We start from the raw sequence: 20,847 nt of genomic DNA on the forward strand, positions 1-20,847 counted from the left end.
TCATACAGTAGGGGGAAGCTGTTGATAAAGGTACAGCTAAGTATTATATTTTAGGGTGAGTAACAGGAGCAATATGAGTTATATAGAATTCCTAAAACGCAGTAAATGATATGGTATTGATCAGCTCCTACAGGTAAGAATACAAGTTACAATATGTTCTGTTGTAACATGTATTACCAGCAGCAGCGAGTCACCAAGCTTAATTGTGCTAAATATTAAGTTATAATAATTAATATCAAATAATATGCAAATAATAATAATATTGCGTAGAATTAAGTTGGGTTCTCCCCTACACAACAGTCTGTCATGTGGAAAATTAATTGCCCACCGCTAGTGTGCATCCATTTTAGCAGTATATTCCCAAAAACGAGCATACAGTTACATCAAGTGGATGTCTCAGGCATAGAAGCTGTGCCTTCATCAAATAAAGCTGATATCCCACTGCAACTGCTGCGATGGGAACTCTGTAACCCCTTAGATGCTCCGGTCAATAGTGAATGCAACATCTAAGCGGTTAGACAAAGGGAAAGCTCTTCCACTCTCATCTTATTGGTGTCCCTTGAGTTTTTTGTGGGGTTTTTCATGGTAGCTCAAACGTATCATAATCACCTGCATGATAAAGTCATTAAAATTACAATGTGAATGCGGTAGAAACATTTTGTAAAGAGCGTAGGCTTTGTAGGCTATACTACTGAATCCATACTTCAGTCTGTGCACTTCTGTGTGCTCAGCTGCACACTGTTCAGGGGTCTATTGAGCGATCAGTGGAGGTCTCAGACCCAGACCCTCACTGATCTGCAGGCAATCAAAGTTCCTGTCAAATATGAAAAATCATATTCAAAGTTTAGTTGTTCTTTAGTTAGTTACGGTAAGTATAGAAAAATTGTTGCAGGACAAAAAATTAGAAAACAAAAACTTAATGTATAATTATACTGTAATATTCAAGAGTACCTAATGGCTCTTCTGTACATACCGTGGACGCAAGTTGGCGCTATCATAATGGGTATAGTTTAGCATTGTTAGTGTGTCACAATAGTATTTCTTGTGTTATTCTATTATATCGACTGATATTTCGATAGTTTTTACTCTTCCTGTGTTTTTTTTTAGGGAGAGCATTCAATCCCCAGGAGGAATTCTACCTGCACCGAGAAGGTAGGGGATGATGCCACCCATCCCTTCCGAGTTCCCCACCAATCCCGTAAAGAAAAAACGTTCTTTCTTTTCAAAGAAAAAAAAAGTGAAAGTGCTTCCTAAAGCCCTGGGATAATATACAGTCATTGTACGCCAATGGGATAAAATTAATCTATAACATGAATTGTACGGTTCTCTAATGCAATGTCATGTGTCACACTTTTATCACAAATTCTGTACTATTTTATTTATTTATTTATATTGGTCTGAACCTAACTTTCTCCATGCATAGACGTAGAGTTCATGTAAAATCATGGTGGCTGGCAGTCATCTGTAGAGGAAGGACTGCTTAAAGGGGATGTGTAATCAGAAATTCACCTACTGTTTAAGTCAGGTTTTTTATGTTATATGAATTTTCTTTGAAATGTAGTCTTTTTTTTACATTTTTCATATTACAATCTGTATAATAAAACTTGGAATCTTCGCACTTGCTACTGGGGCTATTCTAGACTCATACGTCATTGTGATATGAACAAAAAAAATTGTCCAAAATTTAAAAAAACAAAATAAATTAAACAGAAAAACCTGATTTAAAGAATTGGACATTTTCTGTTGATACATTCCTTTAACAAGCTTGCTGCATGTGATTTGTAAAGCCAAACTGTGAGCTCTGTTCTTCATTTATTACATTCGATGGTAATGTTTCCAAACATGCCCCTGTATGCTAAAAAGTCTAAAGGAAGAAATCAAGTTTTCAAGTATTGTGCGCTATATGCAGCGTTTCCAGAATCAAAATGAGTCCTAACTCTGATCCTGGCCCGTGTGGTTTGATTGGCATTCCCCAGTTTTCTGTTCATGCCCAGCACTAGGGTTGAGCGAAACGGGTCGAACATTTTCAAAAGTCGCCGACTTTTGGCTAAGTCGGGGTTTCATGAAACCCGATCCGACCCCTGTGCGGGGTCGGCCATGCGGTACGCGACTTTCGCGCCAAAGTCGCGTTTCAATGACGCGAAAAGCGCCATTTCTCAGCCAATGAAGGTAAACGCAGAGTGTGGGCAGCGTGATGACATAGGTCCTGGTCCCCACCATCTTAGAGAAGGGCATTGCAGTGATTGGCTTGCTGTCTGCGACGTCACAGGGGCTATAAAGAGGCGTTCCCGCCGACCGCCATCTTACTGCTGCTGATCTGAGCTTAGGGAGAGGTTGCTGCCGCTTTGTCAGAAGCAGGGATAGCGTTAGGCAGGGTCCATTAACCACAAAACCGCTTGTGCTGCAGCGATTTGCACTGTCCAACACCACCCTCGGTGTGCAGGGACAGTGGAATTTTTTTTTTTTTTTTTTTTCCCCTCAGCGCTGTAGCTCATTGGGCTGCCCTAGAAGGCTCCCTGATAGCTGCATTGCTGTGTGTACGCCGCTGTGCAAACCAACTGCTTTTTTCAAAGCACAAATCCTCTTGTTCCTTCCTTTCTGCACAGCTATCTTTTTTGTTTGTCCACACTTTTTATTTCATTTGTGCATCAGTCCACTCCTTATTGCTGCCTGCCATACCTGGCTGAGATTACTGCAGGCAGGGAGATAGTAGCTGCCTGCCATACCTGGCTGAGATTACTGCAGGCAGGGAGATAGTAATTGTAGGACATTCCCTGTTTTTTTTTTTTTTTTTTTTTTGGTGGGAGATTAAGATTGGCAATTTGGCATTTCTGCTAGAGTGCCATCCCTGTGTGTGCCATCTCTCTCACATAGTGGGCCATAGAAAGCCTTTTCATTTTTCTGTATTTTTTTTTGTGGGGTGTATAAATTCTCCCTGATAAAAATACAGTGGGAGATTAATATTGGCCTTTGGGCTTGTGTGCCAGTCCTGAGTGTGCCATCTCTCTCACAAATAGTGGGCCATAGAAAGCCTATTTTATTTTTTTTTGGGTTTTATAAATTCTCCCTGAAAAAAAGGGAGATTAATATTGGCCTCTGGGCTTCTGTGCCAGTCCTGAGCGTGCCATCTGTGCCAGTCCTGAGCGTCCCATCTCTCTCACAAATAGTGGGCCATAGAAAGCCTATTTAATTTTTTTTTTGGTTTTATAAATTTTCCCTGAAAAAAGGGAGATTAATATTGGCCTCTGGGCTTGTGTGCCAGTTGTGAGCGTGCCATCTGTGCCAGTCCTGAGCGTGCCATCTCTCTCACAAATAGTGGGCCATAGAAAGCCTATTTAATTTTTTTTTTGGTTTTATAAATTTTCCCTGAAAAAAGGGAGATTAATATTGGCCTCTGGGCTTGTGTGCCAGTTGTGAGCGTGCCATCTGTGCCAGTCCTGAGCGTGCCATCTCTCTCACAAATAGTGGGCCATAGAAAGCCTATTTAAATATTTTTTTGGTTTTATAAATTCTCCCAGAAAAAAAGGGAGATTAATATTGGCCTCTGGGCTTCTGTGCCAGTTGTGAGCGTGCCATCTGTGCCAGTCCTGAGCGTGCCATCTCTCTCACAAATAGTGGGCCATAGAAAGCCTATTTAAATATTTTTTTGGTTTTATAAATTCTCCCAGAAAAAAAGGGAGATTAATATTGGCCTCTGGGCTTCTGTGCCAGTCCTGAGCGTGCCATCTGTGCCAGTCCTGAGCGTCCCATCTCTCTCACAAATAGTGGGCCATAGAAAGCCTATTTTATTTTTTTTTTGGGTTTCAGAAATTCTCCCTGGAAAAAAAAAGGGAGATTAATATTGCCCTTTGGGCTTGTGTGCCAGTACTAAGCGTTCCATCTCTCTCTCTCTCTCAGTCAGTGGGCCATAGAACGCATATTTTTGGTTTTATTTGTTTTCTAAATTCTCCCTGAAAAAATCATTTTATTTTATTTGGTTTCTAAATTCTTCCTGATAAAATCATATTTTTTTTATTATTTTTATTTCTAAAGTCTCCCTGAAAAAAAAAAAAAAAAAAAACAACCAAAAAAACAGTGGGAGATTAATATTGGCCTTTCTGCTTGTGTGCCAGTCTTGACTCCTGGGTGTGCCATCTCTCTCTCTCTCTCTCTCTCTCTCTCTCTCTCTCTCTCTCCAATTGTGGTCCATAGAAAGCCTATATTTTTTTTCCTTGATTTGGGTTCTAAAATCTACCAGAGAAAATAACTACATCAATCATTGGTAGAAAAATATTGGCCTCTGGGTTTGTGTGCCACTCCTGACTCCTGTGTGCGTCATCTCTCAGTCAGTGGGCCATAGAACGCCTATTTTTGGTTTTATTTGTTTTCTAAATTCTCCCTGAAAAAATTATTTTATTTTATTTGGTTTCTAAATTCTTCCTGATAAAATCATATTTTTTTTATTATTTTTTTTTCTAAAGTCTCCCTGAAAAAAAAAAAAAAAAACAGTGGGAGATTAATATTGGCCTTTCTGCTTGTGTGCCAGTCTTGACTCCTGGGTGCGTCATCTCTCAGTCAGTGGGCCATAGAACGCCTATTTTTGGTTTTATTTGTTTTATAAATTCTCCCTGAAAAAATCATTTTATTTTATTTGGTTTCTAAATTCTTCCTGATAAAATCATATTTTTTTTATTATTTTTTTTTCTAAAGTCTCCCTGAAAAAAAAAAAAAAAAAACAACCAAAAAAAACAGTGGGAGATTAATATTGGCCTTTCTGCTTGTGTGCCAGTCTTGACTCCTGGGTGCGTCATCTCTCAGTCAGTGGGCCATAGAACGCCTATTTTTGGTTTTATTTGTTTTCTAAATTCTCCCTGAAAAAATCATTTTATTTTATTTGGTTTCTAAATTCTTCCTGATAAAATCATATTTTTTTTATTATTTTTTTTTCTAAAGTCTCCCTGAAAAAAAAAAAAAAAAAAACAACCAAAAAAAACAGTGGGAGATTAATATTGGCCTTTCTGCTTGTGTGCCAGTCTTGACTCCTGGGTGCGTCATCTCTCAGTCAGTGGGCCATAGAACGCCTATTTTTGGTTTTATTTGTTTTCTAAATTCTCCCTGAAAAAATCATTTTATTTTATTTGGTTTCTAAATTCTTCCTGATAAAATCATATTTTTTTTATTATTTTTTTTTCTAAAGTCTCCCTGAAAAAAAAAAAAAAAAAAACAACCAAAAAAAACAGTGGGAGATTAATATTGGCCTTTCTGCTTGTGTGCCAGTCTTGACTCCTGGGTGTGCCATCTCTCTCTCTCTCTCTCTCCAATTGTGGTCCATAGAAAGCCTACATTTTTTTTCCTTGATTTGGGTTCCAAAATCTACCAGAGAAAATAACTCCATCAATCATTGGTAGAAAAATATTGGCCTCTGGGCTTGTGTGCCACTCCTGATTCCTGTGTGCGTCATCTCTCACTCAGTGGCCCATAGAAAGCATATAGTTTGTTACATTTGTTTTCTAAATTCTCCCTGCAAAAATCTATTTTTTTTTTTTTGGGGGGTTTCTAAAGTGTTCCTGAAAAAAATAAAAATAAAAAAAAAATAATAGTGTGACATTAATATTAACATTTGTGCTTCAGTGACAGTCCTGCGTGTGGGGCATCTCTCTAATTTGCAGCCACCAAAAAAAGAGTGTGTAACATTGGGCCTGATTTTCGCTGTGGTCTCACCAACCTGTAAAGGGGTAGCTAAATCATACAGAAGTTATAGCTCACCGTGTAAGTTGTGTGACTGCAACAAATAACGTTAGTTTGGTTACGTTTTTAAAACAATGAGGAAGTCTAGTGGAAGAGGTCGTGGCCGGGGGCGTTCATTGTCAGCTGGTAATGAGGGTAGTGGTAGTGGTGGAGCATCAGGTGGTCGTGGGGGAAAAAATATTGCACCTAAGTCTGGAGCTGTGGAGCCAGGTTCGTCGTCCGGCTACACAAGGCCTCGAACGCTCCCTTTTCTGGGATTAGGAAAACCGCTTTTAAAGCCGGAGCAGCAAGAGCAAGTTTTGGCTTATCTTGCTGACTCAGCCTCTAGCTCTTTTGCCTCATCTCGTGAAACTGGTAAAAGTAAAAGCAGCGCGTCGTTAGTGGATGTTCACGGTCAGGGACAAGTCACTTCCTTGTCCTCTTCAGCAAAAACAACAACAGAGAAGAATGCAGCAGGCGACACAACGGGTTACTCCATGGAGCTCTTTACACATACCGTCCCTGGCTTAGAAAGTGAAGCAGTTAACAGTCCATGCCCATTACAAATTGAATCTGACATGGAGTGCACTGACGCACAGCCACAGCCAGACTACTATGCTGGTCCTTTGACTCAGACCACAACATTGCCCTCGCAGGGTGCTGATCAAGAATCAGACCCTGATGAGACTATGTTGCCCCATCACGAACGCTATACCACCGAACGACACGGTGACACAGACGAAGTTGCGCAGGAGGTACAAGAAGAGTTATTAGATGACCCAGTTCTTGACCCCGATTGGCAGCCATTGGGGGAACAGGGTGCAGGCGGCAGCAGTTCTGAAGCAGAGGAGGAGGAGGGGCCGCAGCAGGCATCAACATCGCCACAGGTTCCATCTGCCGGGCCCGTATCTTGCCCAAAACGCGTGGCAAAGCCAAAACCTGGTGGAGGACAGCGTGGCCATCCGGTTAAAGCTCAGTCTGCAATGCCTGAAAAGGTATCCGATGCTAGAAAGAGTGCAGTCTGGCATTTTTTTAAACAACATCCAATTGATCAGCGCAAAGTCATCTGTCAAAAATGTTCTACTTCCTTAAGCAGAGGTCAGAATCTGAAAAGTCTCAATACTAGTTGCATGCATAGACATTTAACCACCATGCATTTGAAAGCTTGGACTAACTACCAAACGTCCCTTAAGGTTGTTGCACCCTCGGCCAATGAAGCTAGTCATCAACGCAACATCCCTTCCGGCAGTGTAGGACCACCATTTAGCGCACCACCTGCTGTATCTGTGCAGGTATCTTTGCCAGGCCAAAGCAGTCAGGGTCAGGGAATCACCAGTTTCGTAGTAGGAAACACTGCATCTAGGGCACCGGCGGCAACAATACCATCTCCCACCGTCTCTCAGTCTGCCATGTCCACCGGCACCCCCGCTAGTTCCACGATCTCCAGCTCTCCAGTCCAGCTCACCCTACATGAGACTATGGTTAGAAAAAGGAAATACTTAGCCTCGCATCCGCGTACACAGGGTTTGAACGCCCACATAGCTAGACTAATCTCGTTAGAGATGATGCCCTACCGGTTAGTTGAAAGCGAAGCTTTCAAAGACCTGATGGACTACGCTGTACCACGCTACGAGCTACCCAGTCGACACTTTTTTTCCAGAAAAGCCATCCCAGCCCTCCACCAGCATGTTAAAGAGCGCATCGTCCATGCACTCAGGCAATCTGTGAGCACAAAGGTGCACCTGACAACAGATGCATGGACCAGTAGGCATGGCCAGGGACGTTACGTGTCCATCACGGCACACTGGGTAAATGTGGTGGATTCAGGGTCCACAGGGGACAGCAAGTTTGGGACAGTTCTGCCTAGCCCACGGTCTAGTAAACAGTTGTCTGTAGCCGTTCGCACCCCCTCCTCCTCCTCCTCCTCGTCCTCCTGCAGAAGCAAGAGCTCGTCCACAGACCGCAGTCGCACAAACACTCCATCCGCACCTGCCACTGTTGCACACCAGGTCTCCCATTATGGGGCAGCTACTGGCATACGTCAGCAGGCTGTATTGGCTATGAAGTGTTTGGGCGACAATAGACACACCGCGGAAGTTCTGTCCGAGTTCTTGCAGCAAGAAACGCAGTCGTGGCTGGGCACTGTAGATCTTGAGGCAGGCAAGGTAGTGAGTGATAACGGAAGGAATTTCATGGCTGCCATCTCCCTTTCCCAACTGAAACACATTCCTTGCCTGGCTCACACCTTAAACCTGGTGGTGCAGTGCTTCCTGAAAAGTTATCCGGGGTTATCCGACCTGCTCCTCAAAGTGCGTGGACTTTGCGCACATATCCGCCGTTCGCCTGTACACTCCAGCCGTATGCAGACCTATCAGCGTTCTTTGAACCTTCCCCAGCATCGCCTAATCATAGACGTTGCAACAAGGTGGAACTCAACACTGCACATGCTTCAGAGACTGTGCGAACAGAGGCGGGCTGTTATGTTTTTGTGGGAGGATACACATACACGGGCAGGCAGTAGGATGGCAGACATGGAGTTGTCAGGTGTGCAGTGGTCGAAGATTCAAGACATGTGTCAAGTCCTTCAGTGTTTTGAGGAATGCACACGGCTGGTTAGTGCAGACAACGCCATAATAAGCATGAGCATCCCCCTAATGCGTCTGCTGATGCAAAGTTTGACGCACATAAAGGATCAGGCGTCTGCACCAGAGGAAGAGGAAAGCCTTGATGACAGTCAGCGATTGTCTGGTCAGGGCAGTGTACATGACGAGGTACCGGGCGAAGAGGAGGTGGAGGATGAGGAGGATGATGGGGATGAGTATATTTTTAATGAGGAAGCTTTCCCGGGGGCACGGGAAATTGGTGGCGTGGCAAGGCCGGGTTCTGGTTTTTTGAGGGACACAAGTGACGTAGATTTGCCTGCAACTGCCCCTCAACCAAGCACAACCGCAGATTTGACAACGGGAACTTTGGCCCACATGGCGGATTATGCCTTGCGTATCCTCAAAAGGGACACACGCATTACAAAAATGATGAACGATGACGATTACTGGTTGGCCTGCCTCCTTGATCCTCGCTATAAAGGCAAATTGCAAAATATTATGCCACATGAGAACTTGGAACTAATATTAGCAACAAAACAATCAACTCTTGTTGACCGTTTGCTTCTGGCATTCCCTGCACACAGCGCCCGTGATCGTTCTCACACGAGCTCCAGGGGCCAGCAGACCAGAGGTGTTAGAGGGGCAGAAATCAGAAGTGGCGTTGGACAGAGGGGTTTTCTGACCAGGTTGTGGAGTGATTTTTCTATGACCGCAGACAGGACAGGTACTGCAGCATCAATTCAAAGTGACAGGAGACAACATTTGTCCAGTATGGTTACAAACTATTTTTCATCCCTTATCGACGTTCTCCCTCAACCGTCATTCCCATTTGATTACTGGGCATCCAAATTAGACACCTGGCCAGAATTGGCAGAATATGCATTGCAGGAGCTTGCTTGCCCGGCAGCTAGTGTCCTATCAGAAAGAGTATTCAGTGCTGCAGGTTCAATACTAACAGAAAAAAGGACTCGTCTGGCTACCCAAAATGTAGATGATCTAACCTTCATTAAAATGAACCACAACTGGATTTCAAAATCTTTTGCCCCACCCTGCCCGGCTGACACCTAGCTTTCCTATGAAAAGGTCTTGCCTGTGGACTATTCTGAATGACTTTTCCAATCTCGTAATTTTCTTCACCTGATTGTCCAGCATACGACATGTTTCCACCTCACGAAATGGCCAAACTCCCCACACGGGGCCGTGCTATCGCCACTTTGCGCTTGGACCCTTGAGAGTGCTGTTTGTCTGAAGAGGTGGGTGTGGCCGCTTTTGGTCGACGGCACTGCCACTGGGTCCCTCATAGTACAATAAAGTGTCTCTGGCGGTGGTGGTGCGCACCCAACGTCAGACACACCGTTGTAATATGAGGGGCCCTGTGCCTGTACCGCCGGCCACAAGACAGTTCCCCCCCCCAGCTCAAACAGTGCTCTACCACTAGCAAAATTATCTCTCACAGCTTCACCAATGTGTAGTCTAGCCGCTGACATCCTTCAATGCCTGGCACTGACAATACCATTGTTTTGACATTTTTGTTATGTTAGGCCTTCGAAGCCTGTCTGCGGTCCCTTCTTTCTACAACTACTACACTGACCAGGCCACTGCTGGCCGTGTTACCCTGGAACCAATTTAAAAGTGCCTACAGTCAGCCCAATTTTGTTATGTTAGGCCTTCGAAGACTGTCTGCCGTCACTCCTTCCACTAGACTTCCACTGACCATACACTGCTGCCCATGTACCCCTGGAACCAATTTAAAGTGCCTACAGCCAGCCCAATTTTGTTATGTTAGGCCTTCGAAGCCTGTCTGCGGTCACTCCTTCCACTAGACTTCCACTGACCAGACCACTGCTGCCCGTGTACCCCTGGAACCAATTTAAAAGTGCCTACAGCCATGTGTTATTATTTTAGGCCTTCGATGCCTGTCTGCGGTCACTCCTTCCACTAGGCCTCCACTGACCACACCACTGCTGCCCGTGTACCCCTGGAACCAATTTAAAATTGCCTACAGCCAGCCCAATTTTTTTATTTTAGGCCTTCGATGCCTGTCTGCGGTCCATTCTTTCAACTACTACTACACTGACCAGGTCACTGCTGCCCGTGTACCCCTGGAACCAATTTAAAATTGCCTACAGCCAGCCCAATTTTTTTATTTTAGGCCTTCGATGCCTGTCTGCGGTCCATTCTTTCAACTACTACTACACTGACCAGGTCACTGCTGCCCGTGTACCCCTGGAACCAATTTAAAATTGCCTACAGCCAGCCCAATTTTTTTATTTTAGGCCTTCGATGCCTGTCTGCGGTCCATTCTTTCAACTACTACTACACTGACCAGGTCACTGCTGCCCGTGTACCCCTGGAACCAATTTAAAATTGCCTACAGCCATGTGTTATTATTTTAGGCCTTCGATGCCTGTCTGCGGTCACTCCTTCCACTAGGCCTCCACTGACCACACCACTGCTGTCCGTGTACCCCTGGAACCAATTTAAAATTGCCTACAGCCATGTGTTATTATTTTAGGCCTTCGATGCCTGTCTGCGGTCACTCCTTCCACTAGACTTCCACTGACCAGACCACTGCTGCCCGTGTACCCCTGGAACCAATTTAAAAGTGCCTACAGCCAGCCCAAGTTTGTTATGTTAGGCCTTCGATGCCTGTCTGCGGTCCATTCTTTCAACTACTACTACACTGACCAGGTCACTGCTGCCCGTGTACCCCTGGAACCAATTTAAAATTGCCTACAGCCAGCCCAATTTTTTTATTTTAGGCCTTCGATGCCTGTCTGCGGTCCATTCTTTCAACTACTACTACACTGACCAGGTCACTGCTGCCCGTGTACCCCTGGAACCAATTTAAAATTGCCTACAGCCATGTGTTATTATTTTAGGCCTTCGATGCCTGTCTGCGGTCACTCCTTCCACTAGGCCTCCACTGACCACACCACTGCTGCCCGTGTACCCCTGGAACCAATTTAAAATTGCCTACAGCCAGCCCAATTTTTTTATTTTAGGCCTTCGATGCCTGTCTGCGGTCCATTCTTTCAACTACTACTACACTGACCAGGTCACTGCTGCCCGTGTACCCCTGGAACCAATTTAAAATTGCCTACAGCCATGTGTTATTATTTTAGGCCTTCGATGCCTGTCTGCGGTCACTCCTTCCACTAGGCCTCCACTGACCACACCACTGCTGTCCGTGTACCCCTGGAACCAATTTAAAATTGCCTACAGCCATGTGTTATTATTTTAGGCCTTCGATGCCTGTCTGCGGTCACTCCTTCCACTAGGCCTCCACTGACCACACCACTGCTGTCCGTGTACCCCTGGAACCAATTTAAAATTGCCTACAGCCATGTGTTATTATTTTAGGCCTTCGATGCCTGTCTGCGGTCCATTCTTTCAACTACTACTACACTGACCAGGGCACTGCTGGCCGTGTACCCCTGGAACCAACATCAGAAAATATAAAAATAAGTATTTTGCTTATAAAAAAGAAAATACTGGTGAGATATCAAATGCAGACATTTTAACATTAAAAACAAACACACAACTCTAATCTGGTACAGTACTAAAAATGGCCACCAGCTACAATTACTTTCTCCTGCAAGTAGTTAACTGAAAGTTTTTTTAAATTGAAAACACACATATGGCATCCACCGAGTGTTGTCCTGTCGCGTCTTCTTTATATTATTGCCGAGAAGATGCAAAATAATGAAAATAATAAAATCATTAATTACCAAAATAATAGAGAAAGTCAACACCACATTGCAAATAAACATTCATTCCAAATAAAGAAGCAGGGCGCGTCCGAGGGTGAGTATATACCTAATAAGAATATAATCACCCTCGGACGCGCAATGCTTATTTCCAACAGCCTTCCTTCCTAAGAATCAGCCCTTCCGTCGTGTAGAGAGACGTTGTGTTACACTCCAAGGTGTTCCCCAGGTTGCCTTTCCTGAGCTTCGATCTTCCGGCTCTCGTTTAGTAGTTCTTGGAAACTACTCTGCATTAGGCCTTCAAATTGGGTATGGGGTGTAGAGAGATGGTGTGTTCCACTCCAAGGTGTTCCCCAGGTTGCCTTTCCTGAGCTTCGATCTTCCGGCTCTCGTTTAGTAGTTGTTGGAAACTACGCTGCATTAGGCCTTCAAATTGGGTATGGGGTGTAGCGAGAGGGTGTGTTACACTCCAAGGTGTTCCCCAGGTTGCCTTTCCTGAGCTTCGATCTTCCGGCTCTCGTTTAGTAGTTCTTGGAAACTACACTGCATTAGGCCTTCAAATTGGGTATGGGGTGTAGAGAGAGGGTGTGTTACACTCTAAGGTGTTCCCCAGGTTTCCTTGCCATTGCTTCGGTCTTCCGACTCTCGTTTAGTAGTTGTAGAAAAGTACACTGCATTAGGCCATACAAAATGGGTATGGGGTGGAGAGAGATGGTGTGTTACACTCCAAGGTGTTCCCCAGGTTGCCTTTCCTGAGCTTCTATCTTCAGGCTCTCATTAAATTGTGGTTAAATGGAACAACTGCATTTGGCGTACTAGTTGGTTTGGGGCCTACTATCGGTGTCTGCCACTCCTTGCTGTTCTCCTCCACTGAACAAAGCTGTGCCGCCTGTTTACTACGGTTGCCAATTTTGAACTGCATTTCGACTACTTACTGATTTGGCCCTACTCTCTGTGTCAGCCTCTCATTCCAGTTGTCCTCCACTGCAATGCCCCCTGGTTATTCCTGTGTTACCAATTTTGAACTGCATTTAGCCCACTTTCTTCTTTGGGCCTATATCTGTGTTTCCACTTCATCGTGCCCATTGCCCAGCCAGTGATAGATGAGTCTGCTGGTACATTGACCCATAACGCAACATTCCCCGTGCACGCTACACAACAACATTGTGACCCTGCTGAAAGTCAGGTTGCTCTTCCCGCATACCATACCACCTTACACGGGGACAAAGAGGAAGGTGCAGATGAAAGTGCAGGTTCCTTCATCAGGTGGGGGGAGGAATACTAGTTGGCGACGTCACTGGCACAGGGCCTCTCATAGTACGCAAAAGTGTTGCTGCCGGTGGGAGGCGCCCCCGCCGTGCAAACACACCGCTGTACTTTGAGGGGCCCTGTGCCAGTGCCAATGCCAACGAGTGGGCCCCCCCTGCTTGCTCAGGTTCACAGCACTTGCAAAGTTGAAATACTTACCTCTCCCTGCTCCACTGCCGTGACGTGGTCCAGATTTCCTGGGCCCACTAATTACTTGAACCAGCCCTACCCCCCACAACTTTAGCCAAATGACCCCCAATTTCAAATGCCTTCCAATTATTATAAGGTAAATTACGCTTGACAAGCTTCATTAAGAAGAATGGATGGTTTTGACATTAAAATGGCCACTCTAGGTGTTTTCCTGGCCCCCACTCACTGCCGACTATGCTGCCCCATTGACTTGCATTGGGTTTCGTGTTTCGGTCGATCCCGACTTTACGTCATAATCGGCCGATTTCACTCGACCCGACTTTGGACATAGTCGGGTTTCGCAAAACCCGGCTCGACTCTAAAAAGGTCAAGGTCGCTCAACTCTACCCAGCACCCTTACCAAATCTTGCCCATGTCCTCTGATATATGCCATCCCGGCACGTGCAGTACATTGCATATGTAGGTGTGTTCTAACACGTCGTATAAAAGCTATTGTGCCCAATCTGCGCTGCCTTATTACATTACAGAGGGATTTGTGCTTTAAAGGAGTTTCACGGTTCTTTGAGGGTATGTTTCCATGTGGCGTATTTGCTGCGGAATGGACGCTGCGTACAGTTGCAGCGTCCAATCCGCAGCGTCCAGATGTTACAGCATAGTGGATGGGGTTTTATGAAATCCCATATTCACTATGCGTACAGAGACACAGGTGGCAGACCTGCGTATACGCACATGTGGCGCGTCTTTATAGACCGCAGCATGTCTAATTATCTTGCGGAGGCGCTCAGTCTCCGCAAGATAAATAGCCCCGTTCTATGTATAGGATGCGGAGATTCCGCATGTGTTCAATGAACACATGCAGAATCACCGCGCGTACAAAAGCCGGCAGCACTTTGGATGGGGCAGGTGTCTGCTGCGTCTAAAGCGCTGCCTTTCCGGAAGGTGGAAACATAGCCTAAAAGTGGATAACCTCCTTAAGCATTGTGCCCGCTCTGCTGTCTTTTCTCATTCCTAATCGAAGTATATTTCCTGTATCTAGTCTCCAAGAATGCTAACAAAGAACAACAGCCAAGTGTAGCATCCAAGTCTCTTAGGCTCAATTATGGTTTTTCTTCAGTCACTTTTATTGTTTTTTTTTTGTGTGATGCTTGTATTTGCCAAATTTTTCAAAATGGTGCACGCAGTTCATGAATTTTGCAGAATTTTGCAGAAAGTCAAAAATTGCCTTAATTTTTGTCTATTTAACTCTTTTTTTTTTGTGAGGTGCCCTGTTTGCAAAAAATTCAAACAAATTCCGCCATGCATAAAATCACTCTGGGTTGTCGCAAAAATAATGAAACGGCCAGAAACATCTGGAAACATTAAAAAAAGAGACAAAAAATATATAAAAAAGCGAATTTACAAAAGGTGCAAATGAAAAGATGAATATGGTGCCATTAAAAAAAGAACAGGCAGAAAACCCAGAAAAATTGACAAAAAAAGGTGCAAAAGCTTTGAAGTGACCCCATAGTTCTGCAGATGAGTGGAGATCTCAGTGCTAATTTATACCAGCTGAATGTGCAAGATTTTATGTGAGAACATTGTGTGTAATAATATATGAGAACGAAAGCTGCCTGAGTGCAGTATTATATAATGTCTTATACCATGTATACCATGTGTAACGATCTCAGCGATAAATCCTGTGCCAAATTCTAGACCGTTTTTTCATGTTAATGGTATTACAAATTGTAAAAATGTATTTTATGACAAAATGTGCTTTATGGTTAGATTTTTAAGGGAATATCTGGACTTGTATTTTATGTCATTGTATAATTTTGTGTAATATGAGTCATCACCTAACAGGACGTCCCCTTTGTCACGTAATGTACAGTAAGATATGATCTATAACACTCATTCATCTCGGTTGATAGAGGTAATGCCGCCATACACATCATATTAATAATGGCTGAATACACCGATACGGGTGGGATCGGCCGACCGTGTCATGTGTATGGACGATGTCGGGGAGAGGAGTATACAGCACATTGGATTTCTTGGATTTGGAAAAAAAAACGGATAGAACCCGTGCGTGCAAAACAGACATGTGAATGAGGCTTTAAGACCCTTATCCCCCACAAGAAGCTAAAACTGCGGTGCTTATACCAGTTTATTATGTCTGGAAAAGATCTTGATTCTCCTGCGATGTAGTTTACATCCATTCATTTTGAGCTGGCTGTTTCTCCTCATTAGCTTTTTTCCAGCACTATGGGTGCAGGAACTTCCATTCCCTCACATCTCAGCATGCATTGTTCCTACCATTGTCCTATAGTTTGCCTGCCCTGAACTGAATGGCCACCTCTTTGTTATACCTGCATGCAGACAAAGTGAAGTACATAAGCAGAGAGACCAACAGGCATCACCTCTTCTTGTAATCCATCTCGGCTTCTGGAGGTGGATTACACTTGACAACAGGCAGTCGTTAGCAAGTTAAATGGAAGGGAGACATCTAGTGGCCAAAATTGTTTACATTTTCTTGTGATATGCAAATTGTCTATTTATTACATTATCAAATGAGACCAAGTCATACTTATTCTGCGCAGCATCAGTTAACACCCATAGTAGAGAAAATCTATAAAATTATGTAAAATAAGTTTCAGACATTAGCCAGGTGTTGTTGTATACTATCGGTTCTGCCAAATTGGGTCCAGGGATAATATCAGATAATACGCTTCAAGAGCTTGAGAACAGATATTTTGGCACAGATTTTGCATTGGAGCCCAGAAGATTCAAGTTTCGCCTCTGTCTTCAGTAGTTTTCCTTTGCCTTTGTGAAATGGCTTTTCAGTAAGTGGTCACAATCTGAGGGAGGGAGCCAGGTCTCTGAACTCATAGTGACATTTGCGGCTGTTATTGGTATATTAAAGGGATTGTCCACTACTAGGACAACCCCTTCTTAAACGTAATGTTTGGCTCCAAGAAAGTAATAAAGCGTATACTCACCTCCCATGCTGACGTCGTTCCGGCGGTGTCGATACTCGCTCTGCCCAGGGCTCTCGTGAGGTGTTTTGACACATGGCGCCGGCACCCAATCAGCATCACTGTCCCCGCCTACGTACTGATTGAACATAAAGAGGAAGTCAGGGATCAGCTGCAGCCCGGACCTCCTCTTCATATTCAATCCAAATGTAGGCGGAGACAGTGACACCAGCGCTGATTGGGCGCCGGGGTCACGTGTCACAACACCGCATCACAACCCCGGCGAGAGAGAGTGCCGGCACCGCGGGAACGACGCCGGCACCGTGGGAACGACGCCGGCACGGGAGGTGAGTATAAGCTTTTTTTATTTTATCGGGGCCAAATATTTAGTTCAAGAGGTTGTCCTAGTAGTGGACAATCCCTTTAAAATACAAGACATTCTTATTGTTCTACTAATGGAATTCTACCATGTGCTTTATATAGGATTGCGCATAGTACAATGTATGCACAAGGTATCTAATAAAAAGCCTAAACAGGTTCTACAAGTAGATAGTGGGTAAAATGTCAGTAAAGTCATTTGCATGAAAGTAGTAAATCTAAGCAATGTTGTACAAGCGGATATGATTGTATTTGTGCTTTTTCTGTTGCCTTATTACAGTAGCTGATGTGATATAATGTGTAGAATATAAATAAAATAATTCCTTCTGTAGCCACTAGAGGGAGATTCCTAATCTTATCAAGTGACAGGCCCTTGTAATGTACTTCTACTCTCGGAGACCCACTTAGAAATTCTGCATCTGCCCCTATCAGTATTGTATGAAGTTGGCTTTTATAACAGTTTCCATCTAAAAAAAATATATACTAAGTGATTCATAGTAAAATGTAAAAATAAATAAGATACAAAATTGGCCAAGTTTCAGTAAAATAAAATAAGGCGCTAACTAATCTTAATTTTGTGGATGTCATTTGAGCTTTCTTCTTCAGCACTCTATAGGGCACATGGACTCGAGGTGGATGAGCTTAGAATTTTCAGATTTGTAAATCTGCAGTATATTGCAACAGCAGCCAAATGAATGGCATTTTAAGAAATCTAATGCACTTGCTGCAGGAAAAAAAAATCAGCATGAAAATTGATCTACAGAACAAACTTTAAGTACATTGTTTTCTGCAGATTTTTAACAGATTTTACCTTTAGCCATGGAATCTGCAACAAATCTGCTGCAAAACCAACATGTATATATTATATATTCACACTTAGATATACCCTTATACATAAGTTACAATACTGTTCTATAACTGTTCAACCATCCAGTATATAATAATTCAGTATACATAAGGTCGAGTTTATAAAGAAGACGACATAGATCTTCTGAAAAGTTCATTTTATTATATAGTTACGGTATATTTCCCATAATATAACATTTCTGGAGCTTTTTTTCTTAGAATACTGTAGCCCTGTCCCTCTATTATTCCTAATAGAAATTAATGAATAAAGTGACAAATAGGCGTTACCAGCTGGGGGTGTGTCTCTGTACAGTCAGCTATTGTCCAATCAGTCTCAGGCTACACAGGGACACACCCCTTTGATATGAGTGGAATTGTAACTCCCCGTTGTCAATTCATTAGTTTACATTTCAAGGAGGATAAACAGAGGAACGACACAATGCTGAAGCCTAAGGAAACAGGATCCAGAATTATTTCATAGGGAATACAAACATTTACTAAAACAGACATGTCTGGATTGCTGAGGTCTTCTTCAATGTATGCAAATTTGTATATAAAAATAAATTCCTGTTTTTTTGTGCATTATTAGTGCATATATGTATGATTGTATTATTCTTCGCACCACAATTGCCATACAGTATATATGTGTATAGCACAGGATTGGACTGTTTGCCAGTAGCCTTTACAGTATGGAAGCAAATGCTTTGTTTTTACCAGAAATCTTCATATATTATGTACGCTGTTCACATTTACCTTGTGCCTCACGTCTCTGCTTTTAAAAACCAAGAATAAAAGTTTGAAAGGAAATCTGGTATTCTGCGCGACTGTTTATTGGAAAGGACAAAAGGTTGGATTTATCTGTAGAGATTCCAGGTCACTTTACAGCTTCAGCATTATCCAGGGATATAGGTGAGCGAAGACCCCATCAGAACACTGCTGTAAACCTGAATGAGGAAAACACTTGTTCATCATCTGGTTGATACAAGGGCTTCTCACTAAATTAGAATATTATCAAAGAGTTAATTTATTAGAGTTCTTCAATACAAAAAGTGAAAATCATATATTATACAGAGTCATTACAAACAGAGTGATCTATTTCACGTGTTTATTTCCGTTAATGTTGATGATTATGGCTTACAGCCAATGAAAACCCAAAAGTCATTATCTCAGTATATTAGAATACTTTATAACACCAGCTTGAAAAATGATTTTAAAATCCAAAATGTTGGCCTACTGAAATGTATGTTCAGTAAATGCACTCAGTACTTGGTCGGGGCTACTTTTACATCAATTACTGCATCAATGCGGCGTGGCATGGAGGCGATCAGCCTGTGGCGCTGCTGAGGGGTTATGGAAGCCCAGGTTGCTTTGAAAGCAGCCTTCAGCTCGTCTATATGAGTTTCACTTTTTGTATTGAAGAGCTGAAATAAATTGACATTTTGGTGATATTGTAATTTTAGTGAGAAGCATTTGTACATTCATGCAGGTTATTAACATATTGGTAATGCTGCCTACAGGGAACAGGACAGTCGTAGAGTCTTGGCTCAGCGCGAACTGACCATAAACTAGCGCCAATCCACTTGTACATAGCGGATTGGAAGTTCAAGAATGGTCAAAGATCGACTCCATGTGAATGGGTGAGTACATGACTTCACCTCTCAGACTTCCTTCTGTGCCGGCGAGTCTCTGCTACTGTGCAGGCTCACCGCGCCTGCACAGAAGATCAATGCAGACACTGCCCACAGGAGGGCGGACAAGGTTAGAGGAACCGCACATGTGCATAGCACACGTGCGGGATTACAGCGCCGAACAGGTGATTGTGACACTGATTTGAGGTGGGTACCATTATAATGAAGTCAGGAGATTGTGATTTCTCTCAGGCATTGCACGCCCTGGAGACAGGAAAAAAATCATTAGCATATAACATTATAACTGCATGTCACAAGATCTACACTGCAGCTATGAGGCATACAGGTAATACTGCTTTAACCATTGATATGCCCATAGTAATAGGTCAAAATCATCTAGGGGTGACAGATTCTCTTTAAAGACTATCCTTGAAGTGTTGCCTTTACTCTGGCTTCGTATAGTTGGAGGCAGGTACGGACTGGGGCTGAAATTCAGTCCTGGCATTTGAAATCACACAGGCCCATGTTGTCCCCGTCCCCATGAATCGGATGGAAGATATTACTAATATTTCCTACAAGACTAATATTTCTAATCATACCTGTAGCCTGCTGGGGTAAGTGACGGAGTCAGCGACTTTGTGCTCCGTCACAGCTCTTGAGTACACCAATTCTGTTAACAACGTAGCAGACAGGGTGGCCCATGATCAGACAGGCCCTTCTGTCATTTGCCAGAATTGCCAGATGGCCAGTCCGGCCCTGGTTGGAGGATTTTACCTGGCTAATTTCCTGGGAGGACTTTTTACAACCATGTCAGTGGATTGTGTTGTTTCTTTTTTTTTTTTCTTACTTTTCTATCATTAGTGAAAGCAAACCTCCAGATTCTGGTTTCATAATATAAAGTTTTTTTTTTAAAAATGTAAACAAGGCAGCACTCCAAATTGTTGCCTTTGGGCAAATAAAGTCCTGCCCTCACATTTTTATATCTATTTCATATCTATCTATCTATCTTTCCATCTATCTATCTATCTATCTATCTATCTATCTATCTATCTATCTATCTATCTATCTATCTATTCTCTGTCTATTATCTATCTATCTTTCTATCTATCATCTATCTATCCTCATATGTATCTATCTATCTATCTATCTATCTATCTATCTATCTATCTATCTATCTATCTATCTATCTATCTATTCTCTGTCTATTATCTATCTATCTTTCTATCTATCATCTATCTATCCTCATATCTATCTATCTATCTATCTATCTATCTATCTATCTATCTATCTATCTACCATGCTTCTATCTATCTATTTATCTATCTCTCTATCTCTCTATTCATGCTTCTATCTATCATTCTATCTATTATTAAGTAATTGTAGATAATTGGAACATTTCTTTCGCAAAGTGTTGCTATAAGTTGTGTGGCTTTCTCGTATTTATTACATCTCTCTATACTTATTTGCATGATATATTGCAGAGTCCTAATGACTAACAAGCATTTTAATTCATTGAAATCATCTAACCTCCTGTTATCATCATCTCTCCTGGGAGAATCCTGATGGC

The 20,847-nt window shown here is 43.0% G+C and overlaps 1 protein-coding gene across 2 annotated transcripts in view; it reads left to right on the forward strand.

The window, feature by feature from the left end:
* LNP1 (leukemia NUP98 fusion partner 1) overlaps window positions 1-20,847 on the forward strand; it is a 64,897-nt gene that overhangs the window by 36,401 nt on the left and 7,649 nt on the right. For both annotated transcript variants that reach the window (XM_069761033.1, XM_069761034.1), the window contains exon 3: window positions 1,108-1,152. In XM_069761033.1, the coding sequence (XP_069617134.1) occupies window positions 1,108-1,152 (45 nt within the window). The remainder of the gene's footprint in view (window positions 1-1,107; window positions 1,153-20,847) is intronic.

Source organism: Ranitomeya imitator, chromosome 3, assembly GCF_032444005.1.
Source record: "Ranitomeya imitator isolate aRanImi1 chromosome 3, aRanImi1.pri, whole genome shotgun sequence".
In the NCBI taxonomy this organism is placed as follows: Eukaryota; Metazoa; Chordata; class Amphibia; order Anura; family Dendrobatidae; genus Ranitomeya; species Ranitomeya imitator.